This window comes from Phalacrocorax aristotelis, chromosome 2 (assembly GCF_949628215.1).
Source record: "Phalacrocorax aristotelis chromosome 2, bGulAri2.1, whole genome shotgun sequence".
Classification (NCBI taxonomy): domain Eukaryota; kingdom Metazoa; phylum Chordata; class Aves; order Suliformes; family Phalacrocoracidae; genus Phalacrocorax; species Phalacrocorax aristotelis.
Genome location: NC_134277.1, coordinates 141,979,504 through 142,003,708, shown reverse-complemented (window position 1 = coordinate 142,003,708; position 24,205 = coordinate 141,979,504). Strand labels below are relative to the sequence as shown.

Here is a 24,205-nt window from a genome sequence, read left to right as displayed (position 1 = left end):
ATGGATGGCCATCCTTAAGAAAGAATAAAGTTCTGCAACGAAATCTCCAGTTCTTGCTGTAACAGTTACTTAATACCTTAATACACGAAGAATGAAGTTGCTGATTAAACTAAGAGAATCAGTTTGAAAAGCAAAGAGAAAACAATCTTGTGTTTATCTTGTTGTGAATCAGTTTACAATTAGAAACTCAATACAGGGTGAAATTAGTCTTTTGTATTTTTAGCAGTTCCCTCCCCTCTTCTTCACTCCTCTAAATCTTACCACTGTGATTACTGAAGATCCAGTAGCGCCCTTGTACCTTTTTGCAAAACTGCAAGGATTTATTCTTGCTCGCTGGCTCATTTCCCAAGAATCCCCTACATCTGCAAAGGAGCTGCTCTGTTCCGTGCTCTCATCCTTCTGTGGTGTGCCGGCATCCAGTAGCTGCTCTGTTACCGCTTGGTGATGGGGGCATCTGTAGCATGAAACACGGCAGAAACATCCATCTATGGAAAATCCTATCTACGTTAGGCACTGTGTTAGCATAGAGTTCTGTACAGACAATAAAACTTTTAGAGAACTTTGGGAAGAAAATTCACTTCAATAAATATAGCATTTTTCGTTTAGATAATACCTTTTTAGTAAATGCTAATCCGAAAAATTGCACTTACGTAACTTGTGACTGTTTTGCATTTTTAAGAATATGTAGACTTGACGTAGAAGTGATTAAGTTGCCTCTTTATTGCACCATTATTGTGAGCAAAAGTTTACTCTTGACGCTTCTCCTTTACATGCCGGCACACTTGGAAGTTTTGGAAAGGTTAGTCTGTGGCACAAGCACTTTCTTGTAACAGATTTGTATAGTGTTGAATCCCAGATGGAATCAAAGGAGCAAACCAATTTAAGCCTTTAACCAGCATGCAAGGGTATTTTAATGAAAATTAGTCTGATTCTTCCTTTGAAGCTGTGCATGTGCTGAAAAGGAATGCTACAGATATTCCTTTAGGTAATGCTGGGGACTTATCTACCATTACTTATGTCAGATTGCTAACTCTTGAAAGCATGTGTTTATTCTTAATCGATATTATAATCAACTACTGTCTGCTCTGTTATGACTTCTTAACCTTATTAACCTAAATATTTCCTATTAATATTTACATCTGTGACACTTATAATTAGGTAACAGCTAACAAATCTAAATCTAAGCCTAGTAACAACACTTGAGTTGCTGCAAACTCAAGGGATGGTCTGTTTCAAGATTTGCACAACTACTTACTTGTAAAGGGTACAAGGAGAGGAGCTGAAATAATCTTGTGCATTATTACAGTTATGGTTATTCTGCCGCTTAGTACTAATGACTTCAGCTCTAGATCTGGTTACTGGTGTCCTTTGCTTCCTTTCCTGAGTTCTGTGCTCCTGTCCTTGCCTCCAGAGCATTGCCCAGCACTGTCTTACCAGGACCCTATTTTCATTTTCTCCTGTGGTCGTCTTGTTTTTTTCCGGTCTTTCCTTTTTTATTCTTTCTCCACTCTTGTTGTCTTGTATGTATATCAAATCAGGAGCTCACTTACTAATGTACCAAGTAATATGCTTTTCCTGGAAGTGCATGCTTTCCAAAACAGTTTAATGGTTCCTATTTTGGGATGAGTCCTTATGTGCTGTTCCGTCTCAGTCCAAACTTAAGCATCCCAGGACAGGAAATACACTACTTTGTTTATATAAGATGAAATGCATAGATTGTCTTTGATTTGTCTGAAATGCAAATGACTGTACACTTCGTCAAGAGAACCTGAGATATTCTTTGTTATTTTATTTCCCTTTTAGATGCAGCGTATTTGCCAGCATCAGGGACGGCAAAGGAAGAAGCAGCTCAGGAAGAACCTGACTGCATTGCAAAATATTTCAGTGTTGTGTGGTGTAGGGCATCAAAGAAAAAGCACAAGAAGTGGGAAGGTGATGCTGTTCTTATTACAAAAGGAAAGTCAGTAATTTTGAAAGATATGGAAGGCAAAGACATTGGAAGAGGTACTGTAGATTTGCATACTTGTGGAAGTGAGCAACTGGCTTAAAATTATTGTGCTTTCAATAACAGGGACACAGCTTTTTAGATAATTTAGAGTTCTCCATACCAGTGTCAACCACAAGATGAAGAAACTGGTTGGTTTTTTTTTTTTTTTTTGGGGGGTGGGGGGGGGGCGGGGTGTACAGAGGGGAGACTGCAGGAAAGCTTTATCTTTCTCACATATAAGGCAGATGCATGGGGGAGGCTGGGGCAGGCTGAATAACTTTATTCACAGTAACACCAAATGCTAGTCCAAGGAGAGGATCTGGAAATGAACGGCTGTACAAATTCAGCAGAGATGCCAAATCAGGGATGAGTAGTTGATTTTGCTTGCTCACATAACGCATTGGAGAAGGTGATAAAATTAGTGGAAAATGTACAGGTAAGTTACTTGTACATAGTCCAGTCAGTGGTATGGCAACTGGTAATGTCAGAGGTTGGATCTGTACTTTTCAGCCAGTCAAACAGCTAAAAATACTATCTTTGTCGGAAAGACAAGCAAACAGCAACATTTTCCAGCCAAGCCAAAGTCAACTGTGTAGCAATTTTTAGTCTTGTAGTTTTAGCAGCAGCTGCTGCTGTAAGACTCAGTTTGGGTTGATATCAGAGTTAAAAATAAGACTTGCAAACTATAGGCTGCAGTCATTTTTTACTGAAAGCAAAGCAAGAATTAGCTTTGCTAGCTGAGCCAAAGACATTTTTTAAGGGAGCAGGATTGGACAATGTTGCTACAAAACACAATTTGATTGATTTTAGGTCTGAGGTGGCTTCTCTGCTCTTTTGTTACAACCGTGACATTGTGAGCCTTGTTAGGACCAGGCAGTTTTGATTTGCAAATCAGACTGTGACTTAGAAGTTAAGTTGAATTTATTTATAGCAAAGAAATATATGTACTGACTTGCTTGTTTTTGAAAAAGGCAGAGAGAAAGACAGCAATGCCTGGAATGCAGGAGCCACCACCCTGTTGTTCTTGTGTTTTTTTTTTCAAGTCCTGTCTTCTTGAATTAGCAGAAAACAGAATAGAAAAATGAATATTCTAATTTTTGCTGCTAAGTCTTTTGCTGTGTTTGATGGTGTCAGGGAGCACAATGTTACCAATGTTATTGGTGCTCACTTGCCTGTTCAGAGTTGCTTTCAATGCTTATAGATTCTAAGAAAATAATCATAAATTGACCAATTTAAGAAGTGTAAATTTTAAATTTCTGCAATTATTTTATAGGCCCATTAAGTGAGAAGGAAAGGTCTGGTAGTGGTGCTTACCTCTAAAATTACGTTTAATACCAGGAAGTTTATAGTGAATGTGAATGAGCATCCAGGTTGATTATTTGTAAATGGGAAGAAAAGGGCAAAGGGAACCTAAAACCAGCCCAGGCTGTAGCTTGTTTTCAAGCCAGCAGCTTTTCTCCCCTGCAAATATCCTAATTCCTTAATAATGTATTACAAAGAATTTAGGAGGTGCTCTCTTGTAGTTTGGTGTATGTTGTAGAAACCGTTATTTCTGTCAGCTGCGTAAACGTTTCGGCTTTGTAGGTTTGCTTTTTGCCTTTCCTAAGTTCCCATCTACCCTTAAAGCCCATTCTGTCTTAGAATTAGACTCCTCAGACCAGAATCCAAAAGATCCTGCACAGGGATACACCTGTATTCAGTATGCTCAGCTTGAAGCTATGTAGACACAGTAACAGAAAACAAAAATGCAGAGCAAAGGAGAGATCATAAATGCCCTCTCTAGGCACCTCATTTAGGAAGGCATGTGCATTCTCTTGTCTTCTGGCATCTTTAGCTCTCTCCTGAAAGCAAGTGTTCTTTCAAGAACCAAACAGTGTGCTTTTGCTTGCATTTAGAGGAGGGGAAGAAAAACATCTCCCTCTCCCTTTTGGCCAGACTATTTTTCAGCATTTGCATAGACTGTGAAACACTTCAGTAGATTTATTCTCTTAAAGGAATTGAAATCTAGATCTTCACCTTCCAAGCCTTTGGTAAAGGCACATTCCCAGAAGTGGGAGACCTGAGCTTTGCAAACAGCTCCCAGCAGTCTTTATAAGTAGTGTTTGTTGGATAAAATATGCATAAAACCTTGGGCAGTTTTGCCTTGTTCACAGGTGAGTGCTTTAACTGCTGGTCTACACAGACACGATTTTTATTATTTTGGCCCAACTAAGGACCCAAGCCTGTTTATTCAAAGTGGCACAAATTCAAAAACTGGGGTAAAGAATGTTCCTGCTTCTAATTTTGAGGTAAAGATGTGGCTTTGACTTCCCTGATTTAAGTAAAGAAACTCTATACGTCTCCTGTTTCTTATGTGAGAGCTTCAACCACTAGAATGCTATTTAAAAGAAGAGACCACCATTCTTCCTACGTCTTCATCTCAAAAGAAAGTGGCAGCTGCAGCGATATTTTGTAATGAGACTAATAATATGTGGTACCTGCTCTGAGAGAATGCCCACCCAACAGAGTCCCTGAGGGGACATAGAGAAATGCATGGGCTCCCTGGTAGGTTTTTGAATGAGCAAACTATTGATTTGATTGATAAATCCTGGCAAAAATCAGGCATATATGTAGAGGTAAACACCTCAGATGCATATGACTCCTTAATTGTAAAAAGTAAATTTAGAATTATTTTTAAAGTAGGATTTCTGTCTAGATCAACAACAAGAGGGGCTAGTGGTGTTCATGTCAGGGCATGAAAGGAAGGAAAAAGGACCATTAGTTTTGAGCAAGTTTAAAACTAAGGTAAGCCGCTAGATTTTATGATAAGGGGCTGTTTTTTTGTAAATTCCCTTAAATGGATATTTGCATTCAGTAGAACTGATTGTGGGTGATGATAGAATATTTGTTTACATATTCTGGTATCTAATTATGATTATTATCACTGAAATGTCAAGCTCTGTTAAGGAGGGAAAGGCTTATTGGGTTCATATGTGTAGCAATTCAAATGCCTAAGAATCAAATACCTGTTGACAGTTTTGGTTTTTCTTCCTGCAGATGAGTACAGGTATTAAGGAAGCAGTATCTGTTGTGTTATCCTAATTGCTAAATTTTTATATTATTTTAGGTACTGGATATAAATCTAAAGAGCTAGACAGTCTTGATGAAGGCCAAACACTGATGGTTGGAGGAAAAGAAATTGAAGTGATGGGTGTAATTTCAGCAGATGACTTCAGCAGTGGCAGGTGTTTTCAAGCTGGGATAGGGACTTATGACACAGTCCCAACTGCTTTATCTCAAACTAATATGAAACCATTCTGTAAACCATTCAAAAATGTCTGTCAGACCAATACTAAAGAGAACATGCTCAAAGATTCTCAAAGCTACAAACCTCGCCACGATCCAAATGCTTCAAGTAAGATTCAGATTTTTAAGTTTCTTTAAGCATCCTCTGGCTCTCAAAATAAGTTGAATCTGTAACCAAAATTTTCTTGTTCCACAATGTATTACTAAAGGATTTCTGACATACAGTACTAGTATTTCTGTCAGTACCACGTTCGGATTTTATCATGTGTGTTTCTAATGAGTGAAATGCTCTGTACTGCACGAAGTTTCTCATAATTGTTTCAGATGGCTGTAGAAACAAGTTAGAGTGGTTTCTGAGAGTTTTGCCGAGAAAAATTAGTATATTGATCAGAGAAACAGCCTGACACATGCTAAAAGCTCTAAATGAGTTCCAGCTTACCACTGGGGTCAGTGAAACACTGACATAGTATGGCAGTAGAGGATTAATTACAGTGGAGGATCAGTAATAGCCAGGTTAAGCCAGATTCAAAGAATTGCTTCTGACAGCACCTGATCTTTCAAAGCCAGCAAATGTAACTACACTGCCCAAACTCAGCCAGATACATTTTGGAGTAAAAGTTTTGTTTTATAGTGCTACAAGTACCATGTGCTAAAGAGCCATGAGACTTCACAAACTGCATAGAAACAGGCTGCTCTAGCAGTTGTATAAGAGGTATCCTGTAAACTTCTGATAGCTGCAAGAAGTGGTGTTGCTTATCTAAATGAGAAGTACTCTTTTGTCTGTCAATAACAAACAGTTTAGGAGCCATATTCTGCTGATGGCTTTATCTTTCAGATGGAAGATAAAAATTAGTTTAGAAAATATTACTAAGCAAAGCAATGTGTATTTTTAAAAAAAAAAAAAAAAAGCTTTCTTGCTATAGTTATACCTCCATCCTACTTTTTGCCTCATATCCTGATACTATGGGACTTACCAAAGCTGCTACCTGGCTGCTATGTTAATAAACAATGAAATCCCAATGAAGTGGTAATTAGTGATATCCTTGGCCCTTTCATAAGAGCAGCTTTATTAACACCAGCTTCTGGTCTGAATTCAAGTTGATTATGTTGTATCTAAGAATGTTCCTTCCTGTGGTTCCAATATGATTCCTGAGCTTTTAGTCCATTGCTCATGTAAGCCTTGTTTCTCCCCATCTCTGAGGCTGCAAAATTTTGTCAGAAAAGTTATCTTTTTGTCACTACTGGCTCTTATATATACAGGAATGCAATTTGATGGGATCTGTCAGAACTCAGCCCATTGTCAGTAGGAAACAAAATCTCCCTGGATGATACAAGCCGTCAAACAGGCTGTTCCCATGAATGAATTATCAGTATAGACCTACTGTAATGACATAACAATACCAGCAGCTATAAATTGCTTTCTCATTCTGTCCTCTGACAATACAACTTTTCAGTGAGGATATGTAGCATCAATATAAGCAACCCAGTATGGACATTGTCTAGCAAAATTACGACATTAGAGTCTGTAAACGAAATATGGCAAGCAAAACAGTTATTTAGATGTAGCCAAAGGATATATATCCCAATACTTCGTGCTCTCTTTGCCTCTGTATGTCTTCAAACTTCTCAACTTCTTTTATTCATGCACTGTGGCAGCCTTTGTCAGCTCAGTCTCAGTCCTTCCCTATTTTTTTTAACAAATCATTGCCTTTTTATCTCTGTTTCTCAGGCAGAGAAGTCTTTCTGGGCAGCTACAATAATATCCCCTGGAAATATAGCATCTAGACTTTATGTAGGTCATTGTTTATGTTCTTTTTCTTAAAGTTCAAGAAGTCTTTTAGAGCTTCTTCTGATTTAAGTCTGTGCGTTCAAAGTTGTCTTGCAACGTTTATTAGGTAGTCAGTTTCACCTTGTCATAAAAAAATACTCAGATTTCTCAGTTTGTCACCTCTACCTCTGACAAAAGTGCAAATTATTTGGGAAATCTCTGTAAAAGGAGTTTTTGTTTAGAAGGCTCTCTAGATGCTCTGTTGGTAAATCCATTTTCTGTCTGAGAATGGTCAATATATTTAACAGTATTTTTAGCAGTCATTTGCTGTTTGACTTTATTCTGTAGCTGAGTTAGAAAAATAATACCCTTTCTAACAGACTAAAAATAATGTTTTGGTGCAATACTTGCGTATGTTTTGAACTTCAAGACTCTCTAGTTATGCCAAGACCAAGTGCAAATCATCAGTGGATGTTCAATAAGGCTGGTTTACCTATGGTGGATGTAGTTGTGGATCCTTACATTGCAAATAATCTCCGACCTCATCAGAAAGAAGGAATTATATTTCTATATGAATGTGTAATGGGAATGAGGTAAGACGATAATTCTCCTTTTGGCTTTCAATTCCTGTAATATTTTCATGCCCATGTTCAAAATGAGACAATTTGAATGGGAAGATTTGAGCAATTGTTCAATTAATTAATGTTAGTAATTTTCCCCCAGTAAAGGTTGCACAAGATTTTTCTGACTTGTATGTAGCATCATGCTTGCTGTGACTTTGCCAGATGTCATGAGAAGCTAGTTCGTCAAAAGGCCTGTCAGTTCTATTGCAAATACCAAGCCTTGTAAGCGTGGATACAGTCTAACCCATGCTAAAGCACACCGCTTTCTGGGATTTATAATTCATATAATTAATAATTATTCATATAAGTTATAATTCAGGCATTTATAATACAGAAGCTGTTATACCAACCTGTTGGAAAAAATACAGTACCATTTTCAAAAGTGTTTTCTCAAGTCATAGATTCCTTAAGGTATATACAAGTTTAAAAAATACTAGATAATATTTTTAATTCTAAAAGAAGATTTAAACTGTTTGATTTTTTGTTGACTAATGCATTAATCTACAAAACAAGGAATTTCACTCAAAGGTCTTCTGATATAACTGAATGAAAACGTACAGTAGAGCATAGTAAGTATGAATAGGTTCTTTATATTTCAGAAAACAACTGCAAGAAAGCAATTCCCTAAACTAGTTGTAAATAATTATAGATATGTCTTTTAAAATGTAACCACTGCCTAATTATGTCTTACAGAGTTAGTGGCAGATTTGGAGCTATTCTTGCTGATGAAATGGGCTTAGGAAAAACATTACAATGCATTGCACTTATCTGGACTCTTCTGCGTCAAGGGGTCTATGGATGCAAACCTGTAATAAAACGAGCACTAATTGTCACTCCTGGGAGTCTGGTAAAAAACTGGAAAAAAGAATTTCAGAAATGGTTGGGAAGTGAAAGGATCAAAGTCTTTACAGTTGATCAGGTAAGATTTATTTCCAAAAGGGGATTAGGTCATATTTGGCTCAGAATATAGGACTTGTGTGGTTTTTTTTTTTATTAACCAGAGACCAAAACTAGTACTTCTCTATTAATATTTAATTTTAATAATTTATTTCTCCTTCAGGTAACTGTCCATATGGCCATTTAGCTATCAGTAAGCAGGTCATAACTCAAGCTCACCTGCCTGTGTAGCATAGGTCTGTCTTCTGTTTCCTCAGGCGTCACCTTTGAAGATATAAAAGGTGACATGCTCCTCATGTTCCTCTTCAGTTTAAAGACGAGCTTTTTGTTATCTGTTGAAGTGCACGGCTTCCCTGCTTTATATACCAGAGCATCTACCTTGACTGACTTGCGCTCTGTTTCTGTGGTAGTTACTTTTGTTCTGTACTGGAAACGTTTTCCTCTTTGTTTTGTCTGTCTGTTTCAGGTTACTTCAGAAGGTTATTCCCTTTACTGTCACTGTCAAGAATTAGGTTTATGTAGGGATGATTTAAAGTCCCATGAGTTACAAAGCCTAAAGGCTCAGTGTCAGATAATGTGAATATCTTTTGTCTCTAGAAGAAAGCAGACAAGTACAAATCTTAAAGAGGCTGATGATGCTGATCCCTGTCCCTGCTATGGTGGAGCTGTTCCCACTGGTAATGGCACTCCCAAGTTACCATAGGGCCTGGATGAATCCCATGTGCTGACGAAGTATTTAATCTTTCAGTCTCCTTGGTATACCTTTAGGGTTTTGCCTTTGGTTTTGAAACACAAAACCCTCTCTGTTCTTTACTGCAAAGACTAAAAGTTCTAGCGCAGACCCTGGGCTTCAGTGATCTTTATTGACCACATCAGACAGGAAAGCACCTGGCAAGGTAGAAGACAGGGGAGTTCAAGGGGTGTGGCTGTAGTACCACTGACTGAGAGCTTTCTCTGGAGGAGAGCCACATCTTGCTCTGGTTACCCAGTAAGCCTTTCTTGCCATGTATATTTTCCTGTTAAGCATGGCTCAATATCTCAGTTAAAGGGTTGGGTCCCCTCAGGAACAGCATTTGTGAAGCTGTGAGCAGGAAACTGGCTCGTGCCTTGGTTAACACTTCTGAAGCTTTCAAATTCAAGCTCTACTTTTTATAACTAACCATCCCGTATTTCTTTTCCTAAGGCTTCTGGTCCTCATGTCCATATGGGCATTCATAACAGAAAGGAAAGAGAAGTTGTTTAGCAAACTGTGGTTTCTATATGTACATTCAGCAATCTGCCGTACCCCTACTTGTTCCTTGCTCGTGTATTTTTGAATTGCGCCAGTGGGAGGAAGTGGAGAACTTACAGTCTGCATTGGTGCTTGCAACAAAGATAAACGTATTTACTTTCCAAAGTTATTTTTAATCTAATAGTTCCATACAAGTAGACTGAAGAAACAAATAGTACTTCACTCTAGAGATGACCCGATTCTTATATCAACCAGATTTGCTTTTAGTTTCTTGCATTATCCTTATTGTCTGTACGGAAGGGTGAATATTTCAGATGAAATTGAAGTTTTCAGACTGTTTTTAAACTCTTTTGTAGAGCGTACAAAATTTTGTAACAACAATTATGTCTTTGAATTCCACTCATTATTGTCAAACCCTTTAAATTACTGAACCTACTCATCTTCCACTGAGGACAATCCACATGTAATAGGTGCATTATTTTGCATCATTTGCTTTTCTTTGTTACTTGCTTCAAGGTGTGGAAACGAAGCAAGCTGACTTGTCAGGAACTGTAATGTAATATAGGTTAGGATGAGAGATATGGAAGTTTCTAAAAGAAGTGGATACAAGGCAAAACATAACATGGCAACATTTTTACTTGAAAAGGTAGTTAGAGGTAATTGAACATATTCTTGCAGTTTTTATGAATAATGTTGGGAGGAGAAACCCTGAATTTGCTGACAGTTACTATGACCCAAAATGACAGTAGCTTTCATTTTCTTTTCATTTAAATAACTAATATTCTTACTCATCTCATTGGAGCCATTTGGATTGAGGACACTCAGCAGCTTTTAAAATTGTATTCCCAAATAGCAGGGAATACATTGTCATGCAAAAGGAGGACACAATATGACTTGCCTGGAGTATAATGAGGTATTTCAAAATAATTTACTGTCTGTCTTCTCTGGAAAAACAGCAATTACCATACTGTTATTTCTCCCGTATAACTTAAAAGGAAGAGCTCGTCTCAGAGTTTTTTTTCTATTTTCTGTTTTTTCTATTCTTGCCTATAAGGAATACATTCAAAGAACTGGCAGACTTCTTAAAATGTGTTAGGCCTGTTTTCCTCACTTTCACGCTGAAACACTGCAAACTGATTCTAACCCTTCAGTAACAGACTTTTCAAAACAACAGGACATGATCTGCTTTTAAAATCTAGTTATAGTTTACTTCTGTTAAAATGCAAATGTCACGTAGAGGATGATGCTTTTAAAATGAAGGGGTCCCCACAAAGGTTGCCATAAAATCTTGTTACTCCATGTTATCGTCATTTGAGACACGTTTGAGAGAATAACTCTTTTATCTGTTTGCAGAGTATCACTTCTGCTGGGATTGTTTTGGGTTGATTTTTAAGTAAAAATATCTGGAGAATCAAATAATTCAAAGTTTACATTGCTTCATGAGTCAGCATTTTTTAATTTACACTTCACTGACTATATTGGATTTGGGCTAGTGCAAAGAAGGGTCTGTTCAAAGAGTAAGTCTGGGATGTTATGGAGCTCTAATTCTGATTGACATTTTCTCCATATGTAGCTCCAGGCAACGCACTTAGACCTGTCAGGTTACTTTGGGTAATTGTGAAAATGGAGGCTATAATACATACATATCTTGCAGTCAGTTAAGAGGATAAATTAATTACTTGAAATTAGCTTGTAAATTTATTTTAATTTTTAGTCCATCATCCACTGCTGTTATTATATACAGCAATGAATATATTTGGCTGCAGGGGGCTTATGGTAATTCAGGACTCTCCTGCTTTTTTTAAGGGGTCCAGAAAAGTTGATCCAGGGGAGGGATGTTGGAGGCAGTTCCCCAGTGCCCTCACCATTTTCCCTGTATTTTTAGCTCACACCCAGCAAGTGTAGGAAAACAAAATGATTTCTGAACCCTGGGTATCTTCTGATACGTGACTATCCCCAGAGGAAGTCAGAGAGGCATTGAGCCTGTCTTCAGGGCTGCAATGTGGAACCTGTATACTGGGCAGGGACAACACTGACTGTTGCTTACAGGGCTCCTCTGTGTCTCTCTTCCTGTGTTGGGAAATTTTCTGGTCCTGTTTTGAAACTGGCAGTAAAAATACTGACTGGAAACTGGCAGTTAACTACAGTTCTGGAAACAGCAGGAATGCTCGGGTCCCGTCCAAACACCTGGGGAAATCGGTGCATGCCCTTGTTACCTGCACCTCAGAACTCCCTGCTTCCTCCGACGTGCGCTGGGCTTCTTTGTAAGCAGCATGTGGGGACTGATCTAATGCAAGGTACTTTGTGAGATTAATGTGCCAGATTCGGCCCATAGATTCATCTGAATCACCTGCTAGGAGGCTCTAAAGGTTGTGATAATTAAGTGATTCTGCTTTTACAGTGTATTACACCATCTGGCTCCAGACTTAGTTGTCTGTGTTTGGTAACTGATCTTGTTTGGAAATAAAAATACCTTCTGAGGCTCTAGCTTTACTTGCTTTCACAATTAAAGAGGTTCTTCAGCTTGTCAGCTGGGCCCATAGCCTGCTTAGTTAGTGAACACCGTTAGGCAATAGGAAGGAGCGTGCAAGGAATTAGTGTCTGGAGCCAAATGGAAAGGTAAGGGATGCGCCCACGGTAGATTTTTCCATTTTTATGCGTAATTGCAAGACAAGTAAGCAATCCTAGTACATTCACAAATCTATACAGAAATGTAACTATTTCTAGGAAAAGTTTTTTCTAGGAAAGTCACATTACGGTGACTTTTTAATTTAGTGTGTCTCTCTTTAAAGCTGGTGTTGTCTCTAAGGTCTAGAACTGCACAAGTTCTATTCTGTTCATACTTGAGTGCTATTATATGGGCAGCTCTTGTTGGTTTTCCTTATTGTCATGTTTGGTAATAAACAAGTAGACTTAGTTCTGGTTATTTTATTTAGGAGTTGAACAAAAGTTTTGATGTCTTTTGAAGGAAAAGGGTTTGAAGGGTATCTAAGGGTGAAGGGGCTCACGGCCATTTTCTGACCACTAATACAGGGTTTAGAAATCAATTGCATTTATTAACAATAGACAGGCATGTTTTTGGGGGCTAGTTTTGGGCTCTATTTTCTCAGACCCAGGCTGCCCTTACCTGACGGCCATCCCATCAATGTTAAGGACTTGTAACAAAGTTAATACCATATTCAATTCAAAACTACAAGAGGAGTTTTAGGTTGGTGGAATGTGGTAGCTTCCTACTGGATCACATCACTGCACCCTGCAGCTTGAGGTCCAAAGTGAATGTACAGGCAGTTACTTATGCCTCTTCGTTATCTTGGCTTTAATTATTCATTTGAAGCTTACCTAAATGCCAGAACTGGGAAGTTGTTACAAGGAGCCTGTGCTTTTCACCTTCACAGTAATGTGTCTCAAAGGATTTGAAGGCCTAAAAGAATAATAAATTTTCTTTTAATGAGGTGGTTAAACTCTAAATTGCTGTATCAGATCCCATATTTCATATGCAAATTAGGAAAGAATCAATAATCCAGACTCATGGAGGAGATAGTAAATGTCTTGTGTCATGCTGGAAAAATTTCTGTAGACCCTGGATATTTGAAGAACATGAGGAGTGATCTCAAAAGAAATAGTTGCATGACATATTTTCCTTTATACCTGCAGGACCACAAAGTAGAAGAATTCATCGGTTCTCCGCTTCATTCAGTTTTGATAATCAGTTACGAGATGCTGCTGCGATCTTTGGATCAAATTCAGGCTACAGAATTTAACCTTCTAATCTGTGATGAAGGACATCGCCTGAAAAATAGCTCTATTAAGACAACTACAGCCCTCACTAGTCTGTCTTGTGAGAGGAGAATTATCCTTACTGGTTAGTATCTGTAGCAACTTTTGATATTTACCTGTGCTAATAGTATTAGTTTGGGGTAAAGGAAAAAACTATTTTAAGTATGGCAGGAGCACAGTATAAATTTTGCCAATTGGTATTAAATGCACAAATCTGGGGTCTTGTAAAAACAGATTATTTCCAATTTTTTTTGTTTAAATAAATCCAAAATTTGCCTAACTTCAGGGACAGGCAAGGAGCCTGGGAACTTCCATAAGGGAATCAGGACTCTGTTTACATGCAGTCATTGTTTTCCTTTGTAGTTATTTAATAAAATTGATTTAGAACTTGACTTTTAATTCCTTTGTCAAAGCTGCAAGATGTGCAGTCTGTTTAGTTAGGGGGTCAGTAGTTTATTAATCATGATAAAGATCTAGATTAATTCAGTACTCTGAGTAATTTACATTGAAACAAAACATCTGTTTTCAGGATGCATTCCCAACATTAAACCCTGCATTCAACAATTGTACTTCAATAATTTTCAAGTAAAAGTTACCAAATGAAGGATTATTTTTTTCTCTTTCCAGGTACTCCAATCCAAAATGACTTGCAAGAATTTTATGCGTTAATAGAGTTTGTGAATCCAGGAATACTTGGTTCTTTATCCACATATAGAAAGATATATGAGGAACCAATTGTCAGGTCTAGAGAACCTTCAGCAACAAAGGTATATTTTTTTTAAAAATCCACAGTTATAGAATAAAGTTTATAGACAACACTATGAAAGTTGCCTTCTATGGAATAAAATAAAGTTGAAGTTTAATAGTAGCAAAAGCTTTTCACCTTCCTATTTGAAACAAAATCAGTTGTTCTCGAAAGAGAGCTGGAGGAATACGTGCATGTTGAGACCACGTCATTTCAGTCACCTGTTGATGACCTGGCAAAAATTGTTCTCACAACACCTTACATTCCCAAAAATGCCATGCAAATTACCATATGATGATGCTTCATTCATTCTTAGTTTCTCCAGAGTATTGCAAAATCTGCATGATTTTATTGCATCAATCAAGAAATTCCAGAATACAATTCAAGCCTTGGGTATCTTCTGGGACATTACCTTCCTTTGTATAGGACTTTAGAAACCAGACCTAGAACTAAGGTAATGCAGTGGTACTAACTTGTCGTGGTTTAACCCCAGTCAGCAACCAAGCACCACACAGCCACTCGCTTACTCCCCCCTGGTGGGACGAGGTAGAGAATCGGAAGAGTAAAAGTGAGGCAACTCATGGTTTGAGATAAAGACAGTTTAATAGGTAAAGCAAAAGCTGCGCACGGAAGCAAAGCAAAACAAGGAATTCATTCGCTACTTCCCATCGGCAGGCAGGTGTTCAGCCACCTCCAGGAAAGCAGGGCTCCATCACGCGTAACGGTTACTTGGGAAGACAAACGCCGTCACTCCAAACGTCCCCCCTTTCCTCCTTCATCCCCAGCTTTATATACTGAGCATGATATAATATGGTATGGAATATCCCATTGGTCAGTTGGGGTCAGCTGTCCCAGCTGTGTCCTCTCCCAGCTTCTTGTGCACCCAGCAGAGCACAGGGAGCTGAAAAAGTCCTTGACCAGTGTAAGCGCTACTTAGCAGCAACTAAAACATCTCTACATTATCACCACTGTTTCCAGCAAAATCCAAAACATAGTCCCATACTAGCTACTACGAAGAAATTTAACTCTATCCTAGCTGAAACCGGGACATAACTGGAGAAGAATTGATCATTACAGTCCCTTACAGAGAGAGTGGTATCATACATTTAAAATATTATTTAACTACCTAATTAAAATCATACAGAAAATTATTGTGATGAAATGCAAGATTATAATTAATTTTGTGCTTTGTTCTTTTAGGAGGAAAAGGAATTTGGAGAAAAACGAGCAGCAGAACTCACGCGCCTCACGGGACTCTTTATTCTTAGGAGAACACAGGAGGTTATAAACAAATTTCTGCCCCCCAAAATGGAAAGCATAATCTTCTGCCGACCAACAGCACTGCAACTTGAATTGTATCGAAAACTGCTTAGTTCTCGAGTTATTAGGTCCTGTCTACAAGGCAGGCTAGAAAACAGTCCTCACCTAATATGTATAGGAGCTTTGAAAAAACTTTGCAATCATCCATGTCTTCTGTTTAAAGCTGTAAAGGTATCTATTTGCCTGGGGGTGGGTGCCTGCAGTTAGTTATTTCAGCAGGCAAAGGTCACTAAAACTATGTTATGGTCAATGTGCGTGTTACTTAAGGTCATTTCCATGCTCTCTTCCCACATACAACTTGCTTTAGGAGATCTGCTTTCAAAAACATAAGTGGTAGGAATTCTGAATGTACTCAGGGAGGTTATCTCACCAGTTTTGTATTACCTTATGGTATTTTCTTGTTCTTCTTGTATTTTCCCTCTTAATCTTGTCTCTGAATATTTGTAAAAATACATATAATTGTGAATTGTGAATTCTACAAAGAACACTATTAGCTAGAGATTATCCTGTGTACTCTGTCTGCTGGTACCTCTGAAACCCTCCTGTCCACATGATAATTTCATTCTCTCAAGCTCAGTGGCACTGGGAGCTGCAGGCTCAAGATGTCAGCGGTACTAGATGTCTCCATTTCGACTTCTCCTGGGATTCTAGCACGATGTACACCTTGTTATTTCCATAGAAATGTTCTCATTCCTATAGGTATATAATGCAATAGTTAGAACTTGGTAATATTAACTTCGGTGGCCACTAGTCAGGTCCAAGTAAGGTGAGTGGAAATGTAAATCTTTACTAAAAGACTTTCTTCATGACTTGTGGCAATGTTCACAGCACACATCTCCCTGTGACTTTCAGTGCTGCCAAGTAAAGTTCATTGCCTTTATTTCATAGTGTAAGCATTAGCATTTTTTTTGTGCATGAAAGTGTAATTCTTGAGAAACTATAGGGATGGAAAGGACTATATGTGCAAGTCATTTATAACTGTTGTGGTTTTGCCGTTTGAGTAGTTTGCCTTCTTCCTCCCCCTGAGACATTGATTTTCAAATTACAGCAAAATATTACATGTATTTCTTCTATTTTGTTGTTTTACTTGTTAGCTTTTCTTCATTTCCAGTTGTATAACTGCAATTACAACATCATCCTAAAAAAAGCCAATGACTGGGAAATTCCATAATAAGGTGTTATGGAATTTAGAAAGAATAAACAGGGTATTGATTTTTTTCCCTGAAGTTTTAGATATGGCTTTGCTGTGGGTGTACATCTGTGTGGTTGTTTAAGTGGAGAAGTAGAAATAAAACACATTTTTCAGTATTAATTATTTCAACTTTCTACTCAGCTGCCAGCAACATCTTAGATTAGAGGTTGTAAACCAAAATAAACGCTATCAGTGTTTTAAAACCGTGCTTTCAATCCAGTAGTGGGAGGTTGTCATGCTCACATGATACACTCCTTTGTGGCAGCTTTTGATGCCTCCGTTTGTCTTTGTAAGAAAAATATAGCAAACTTAAAAAAAATCCAAACATATTAGAAGGTTTATAGAACTTGAATCCTTTTATTTTCCATAGGAAAAAAGCTGTGATCCTATGTCTGATGAACATGATGAGTCCAGTCTGTACGAAGGTCTAATAGACGTCTTTCCACAAGAATATACTCTGGATACTTTCTCTGAAACAGAATCAGGAAAACTGCAGGTGCTGGTGAAGTTGTTAGCAGCAATCCGTGAGCTCAACTCTACTGAAAGGCAAGTGTGAAAGACAGGTAAAAGGGAGATAATGGGATATTGTTTTGCTTTTCAAATGCATGGGGATGTAATATTAAAAATAAAAGCACAGCAACTGTTTGCAGAGGTACCAAGCATATTTATGCATTGCATTCCAGGTTCTTCCATGTTAAATTACGAAACTAGGATTTGCAGCTGACATAATTTTCAAAGTTGCTCTTCGTATTTTTTCTGGATAAAAATCGTAGTATTTTTTGACACTGAGTTCCAGCACCCAAGTTTGCTGTAGCTCCTGTACTATGCCATATTATCTTCACTTGCAAAGACTTCCCAGTGCTTTGTATCTCCTTGAGGAGAAGTACTCATGTATTAAATATTTTAAATTACACTAAAATATTTTCAGTTACTAGGTGATAAATTCTTTCCTCTTTAATCATGTTTAACTGCTTAGTGCTTGCTCCCTTTTCTGCTCAGGGCAACAAGACTCAACAGGTGAACCCGCACAGGAACTGCTTATTTCCCCCGTGGTAAATGCCACTGACATGTAGGAAAACCTCTGTTTATCATGGAGTAATAGGACGCACGTGGTTAGTTCCTGTGGAATTGCTGATTCATGGAAATCTCACATGACCTTGTATCCCATGATGACTTTTCTATGTACTCATGCCTTAAAGCCCAGCTATTCCAAAAGTATTTAGCTTTTAACTTTTATTTAAATTGATGCTTAAATAGGACACGCTGTAGCAGGAAGTAACAGCAGACCTCCTGGCACTGATGTAGTGGAATTTGTTCCTGATGCTCTCTCCTTACAAATCAGAAAGCTGAGCCTAAATTCCTGGATGCTATAATTTATATGCCCAACATCCATTGAAAACAGTGACAGCTAAATATCTAAATGTACGGGCTTTAGTTCTTGTAGGTCAAAAGAAATAGAGGTATCAGGAAAAAGCACCTTTCCCTGTATCAGTGCTACAGCTACTGAGTTACAGCTGGCCTTGAGGCATTATTTTACACCTTTAAAAGTTTTGTTGCTTTAATTCAGTGCTGATAGTGTCTCTTTTTCTTTTGTTTCTCTCTCATATTAGTACTAAAAAGTTTTTGCTATATACAGACCAAATTCCAGTCCTCTTGTAAAGCTTATATTCTCTTTGAGTAAAAACAAAGGTGTGAATTTGGGGTTGGTTGACAAAAAAAATCAATCTTGCAAAGTCTTTACAAACAAGTCTTGGATGTAGTTCGATTGTATAGTCGACTGTAATAATAAAACTTTAAAACAATTTAAAAATGTTAATTTACCAGATTTTCCTTGAAATTATTTGTCTAGTTCTTCAGTACTTGTTTTTAATCAGCAGTTATTTTTAAAGACGTAGCACCTTTGATGGAATTTTGAACATTTAGTTTACATTATAATAGACCTCCAAACAAGGTCTAGCAGAAAATGCCCTAACTGTGCTTGTTATTTATGCTTAAATTCAAAAGAACTTTCTTTGTCCCCTCAGTAGAATCATCCTCAATATCTGGGAGGATAGAAATTCTAGATCTGCAGAACACTGAAACTTATTTAGTCAAAATTACAGAGAAAAAACACCGACGTAGTATGGGTTGTTAGTGTAAGGGATCCAGAGACTGATCTTGCTTTAAATACAATAACAACAACAAAAATCCAGACTATATTGTTTGTTATATCTTTCACCATCCTTCATCCCAGTTCTTTTAAGTCATAAAATGTAGGAAAGAGTCATTGCTTTCCTATTTGACTTTCATGATTTTGTTTATTAAAATTTTCTCAGGTTGTCTGTAGAAGATCACAGTAGCTTTTCCAATAAGTAGTCTCATATATATATTATTTATTAGCTGCTACAACACCCTCTGCAAATGCTGCCTTAACAACAGCTATTTTATATAAATAGACATATATTTTTAAAATAAATCTACCTCTGTGGTTGGTTCTGGATCCCTGCAATCTGTGCATTAAACCAAGTTCTGTTGTGAAGGAAAACATTCATTATTTAACATTTGAATGCTTGACAGTAGGTATAATACATCCAAAGCTAGTATGTGCTTCCAATTAATAGGAAATGTTTTATGTCTCAGGAAATAGGAGTAGATTGATGTGTAATTTTTGCTTGATTTGTGATTTTATTTTCCCAGATGTCTTCAGTAATTTGTTATTGGACTTTAACTTTACCAAGATCTAAGATGATAAGATGACTTTGTTTTATTGTTTGACAGAGTTGTACTGGTATCCAATTACACTCAGACATTAAACATATTACAAGAGACATGCAAACGTTACGGATACACTTATACTAGACTTGATGGACATACTCCTGTCTCCCAAAGACAACAGATTGTTGATACCTTTAATAGTAAATTCAGTCCAGCTTTTATCTTTTTGCTGAGTTCAAAGGCTGGCGGAGTAGGACTGAATCTGGTTGGAGCATCTCATTTGATCTTGTATGATATCGACTGGAATCCAGCTACAGATATTCAGGTCTGTTAACAACCGTGTACATGGGGGTTGGGATGAGCATCAAATAATTTCTTGATTGATTTTGAAATGCCTGGCTTGACATGTCTTATTGCAACCCAATTATCACATTGCATCTGGACAAGTGCAATACTGCAGGAAAACTGTTTCTGAGAAGAAAATAATTAATGTTTCCCTGTCATATTATATCTATTGGGATCAGTAGAAGTCCCCTTGCAGTAAAAAATTAAAAGATTAAATTCTGGTTTCTTGGGAGGAGAGAGTCGTGTATCCCCTTTTTCTCCTGACCTCTTTTTAACTGGAAGGTTGCTCTGTTTCTAAAAAAAAGAAAAACATTATTAGACTGCATGGCAAATGTTGCTGTTGATTCGCAATACCTGAGAAAGAGGGAGAGGTTCTGATTAAAATTAAGAGAATGAGAAAATCACGTGGCAGTGGTGCCAAAAGAAAGAACACAAAGCCAGTGCTGTGCTGTTCTTGTAATGGCACTGTTGGATCAAGGGGTTATTTAGTTGGCATAAGAGTGTTCAGTTAAAATAGTCCTTAATGATAACAATTTTTTGAAAATCTTTTTATGAACACAGTAAGAAATTTCTAATTGTAGAGAAATGCTGTGTGCTTCATACCTGAAATAAGCTCTGATTCTTGGCCCTGCTCCTGTTCTAAGTGTGAATTAGTACCTTCATGTGGTCATTCATCTTGTTGCTTGAAACACAGTCTGCTAAATCAGTTAAAATTGCTACAGGTTGCCAAAGACTGCAGACCATGTTGTGGGTACTTGTACCCAGTATGTAGGTGTAACCCTTACCTTTTTAAAAACATCATATAGCAGTACTCAGTTACATTTTGTTTGTTTAAGAATTAAAGGGGGTGTGAAACACTAATTTTACAATTTTAAAAGAAATGGAAAAGTCATTTTTAAAGATGTATTATGGCAAAAAATAATTTTGAAGATGGGGGAGAAAGATGAGTATTCCTGAAATGTTAAACACTTGCTAATGCTTGGAAAACAAATACGAAGAGGGGATTTCTGACAGGAAAGAAATGACCCCCCTACTTTCCTACTATAGTGCACAGAAAGAAAGGAGAGCCTAAATGGCAGAAAGTAAATTATATTTAGGTTTGTTAACTTTTTTTTTTACTATACTTTATTTACTAAATTCATTTATAGCTAATACCAGAAGATTTCTATAAAAACAGTCAGAGACAGTTATGGAGGAATGCTTTCTTTGGACAATAGCTTTTTGAATGAGTTAGCAGAACCGGTACTTCGATCAGTGGAGGCTACAAGTTTTAGTTGACATACCACTGTATAGCAGGCTGTTAATGCTCTTCATCTTTTTGTTTTCTTCAGGCAATGGCTAGAGTGTGGAGAGATGGTCAGAAACACACTGTATATATCTACAGACTGCTAACCACAGGTCAGAGATGGTGCTCAGATGTACCCTGTTGAAATTTTGTCTGTAAAAGAAAGGGAGGGAGTGTTTTTGGAAATAATTTGTTCTTTAAAAATATATATTATTTGTTCTGAATTCAGTTAAAATAATGACATCACATTCGTTTGCTTTTGCTGTGCTTTTGTATAAATAACTGAAAATAGTGGTTTAGCATTTCCTATGAATATTGTTATCAAGAAATGTATTTGACTTTTCTTGAAAAGTATCGGTCAAAAATTATCCCAGTGAATCTATTTTTGCTTTTCAGTACAGGCTCAATAGAAGAAAAGATTTATCAAAGACAGATCAGCAAACAAGACCTTTCTGGGGCAGTTGTAGACCTTTCCAAGACAACTGAACACATCCATTTTTCAACTGAGGAGCTTAGAAATCTCTTTACACTTCATGAAGATTCCAGCTGTGTTACCCATGACTTGCTTGAGTGCGACTGTATGGGAAAGAAAGACCATCAAAGTGAGTTTTTTTGTCATTGTCTCTGGCCGTGGCTGAGAAAGTACATCCATCCTGAATATACGGTCAGTCACTGGAGAAGACTCTGATGCTCAGTAAAATAGGGGTGAAGGAATGCAGTTCATTATGGGATTTTCCAGATATTGGCTGATTTTTCTAATCCATTGGAGCCCTTCACAGGATGGAGAGGAAAGACTCATTCCTTGCAGTAACAACCAATTTGTGTGTCATGCCTCCTAATTCCTTGAAGTAACTATGACCAGCTCAATTAGTGATTCGTTACAACCAAATGACATTATATGGTGGTTTATTTCTAAATATTCAAGGACAGTAATGGGTAGCTGGTAAAGGTTAGTTCAAAAGCTGTTTATCTGAAGACAGGTATACCAGCCACTACCAGATGAAGATCTTGATAACGATACAAGAAATCACTGAATATAACCCTTTATTTCACAGTTATTAGCTATAGCTGATGCAGGATGATTAAAATAGGTTGGCAGTTATAAACGCAAGTGTCGTGGTTCAGCCTCAGTCGGCAACTAAACACCACGCAGCCGCTCACTCACTCCCCCCGCCCCTGTGGGATGGGGGAGAGAATCAGAAGAGCAAAAGCACAAAAAAAACCAACTTGTGGGTTGAGGTAAGAACAGTTTAATAATTACAATAGAAATAATAATTATAATAATAATGATTATTATAATAATGACAATAATGATAATATAATAAAATGGAAAAGAAAAAAAAGGAAAAAAAACCCAGAAACACAAACAATACAACCGCTCACCACCCGCCGACCGACGCTGCCCGTCCCCAAGCCGTGATTGCTGCCTCCCTCCCCAGCCAGTGCCTCCCAGTTAACATACTGGGCATGACGTTACATGATATGGAATATCCCTTTGGCCAGTTTGAATTTGCTCTCTTAGCTGTGCCCCCTCCCCTCCCGGCTTCTTGTGCACCTGGCAGAGCACGGGAAGCTAGAAAAAGTCCTTGACTAGTGCAAGCACTACCCAGCAATAACCAAAACATCAGTGTGTTATCAATTTTGTTTCCATACTAAGTCCAAAGCACAGCACTGTGCCAGCTGCAGTGAAGAAAATTAACTCTATCCCAGCTGAAACCACAACACCAAGTTGCAAATATTTACACGTGCCATTTCTGCAGGAACCTGTCTCTCTTGTTCTTCTGGCATATCAAAATTGTTTTACTACCTTGCTGCATACAGGTGTATAGGTTTGTTAGCACTATTACAAAAAAAACCCGAAACCAAATATAAGTTATGTTTACATCCCATCCATTTTCATTTTCATAGGTCATTGTGCTGGTTTTGGCTGGGATAGAGTTAATTTTCTTCATAGTAGCTGATATGGGGCTATGTTTTGGATTTGTGCTGCAAAGAGTGTTGATAATACAGGAATGTTTTAGTTGTTGCTGAGCAGCGCTTACAGAGTCAAGACCTTTTCTGCTTCCAGCGCCACCCCACCAGCGAGTGGGCCGGGGGTGCACAGGCAGCTGGGAGGGGACATACCTGGGACAGCTGACCCCAACTGACCAAAGGGATATCCCACACCATATGACATCATGCATATAAAACTAGGGGAAGAAGAAGGAAGGGGGGGGACGTTCGGAGTGATGGCGTTTGTCTTCCCAAGTAACTGTTACGCACAATGGGGCCCTGCTTTCCTGGAGATGGCTGAACACCTGCCTGCCCATGGGAAGGAGTGAATGAATTCCTTGTTTTGCTTTGCTTGCGCAGGTGGCTTTTGCTTTGCCTGTTAAACTGTCTTTATCTCAGCCATGAGTTTTCTCACTTTTACCCTTCCCCCCTCTGAGCAGGGGGGAGTGAGCGAGCAGCGGTGTGGGGCTTAGTTGCTGACTGGGGGTTAAACCACAACAATTTCCTTAAAGGAAGAAGTGTCTATTGCCCTGGTATGTTTCTTTCCTTTGGGCATGAAATATCCATATACAGTATTCACAGATGCGATAATGAGTTACCAATACTGATACCTTTTAAATGCATACAGATACCACAATAAGAAGAGCCAAAGAAATGCCTGCAAGAGTGCGTGTTCATCAGATATGAGCATGAAATTAAGTAAAACAGACCCAGTAAGACTGTTTTGGTTGATGGTTTGCATGTCTCCAGGTAGCAGGCTAGTTATGTTCCTTTCTCATCTCACTCTACCCAAAATGGGAGGACTTGGTTAGTGAAAGACCGTGCTTCTGTAGCCATAGAATTTGACTTTCTCCTGTATTTTTGCTGCACATATTGATTCCATTGTCTTTGTATCTTTCATTAATGATTGAAAAATTAGACCTCTGTTTTTGCATGAGCATTACTTAGATGTTCTAAAATATACCAGCCTCCACTTAGCTACTATTACAGTATTCGTGTGAAAAAGTCACCTTTAATGTTAAATGTTAGCTAGATTTTCTCACTGGTGTGCAGTGAGGCAGGTA

The 24,205-nt window shown here is 38.0% G+C and overlaps 1 protein-coding gene across 4 annotated transcripts in view; it reads left to right on the top strand.

Moving 5' to 3' along the window:
* RAD54B (RAD54 homolog B) overlaps positions 1-24,205 on the top strand; it is a 67,797-nt gene that overhangs the window by 41,369 nt on the left and 2,223 nt on the right. For 2 of the 4 annotated variants that reach the window (XM_075085403.1, XM_075085404.1), the window contains exons 4-14: positions 1,804-2,004; positions 5,094-5,381; positions 7,471-7,633; positions 8,357-8,582; positions 13,446-13,653; positions 14,196-14,335; positions 15,514-15,804; positions 17,196-17,371; positions 19,583-19,844; positions 21,196-21,262; positions 21,551-21,751. In XM_075085403.1, the coding sequence (XP_074941504.1) occupies positions 1,804-2,004; positions 5,094-5,381; positions 7,471-7,633; positions 8,357-8,582; positions 13,446-13,653; positions 14,196-14,335; positions 15,514-15,804; positions 17,196-17,371; positions 19,583-19,844; positions 21,196-21,262; positions 21,551-21,751 (2,223 nt within the window). Of the gene's footprint in view, positions 1-1,803; positions 2,005-4,715; positions 4,772-5,093; positions 5,382-7,470; positions 7,634-8,356; positions 8,583-13,445; positions 13,654-14,195; positions 14,336-15,513; positions 15,805-17,195; positions 17,372-19,582; positions 19,845-21,195; positions 21,263-21,545; positions 21,752-24,205 lie in introns of those variants that run through there. The other 2 variants (XR_012659266.1, XM_075085405.1) reach the window with 2 other exon arrangements.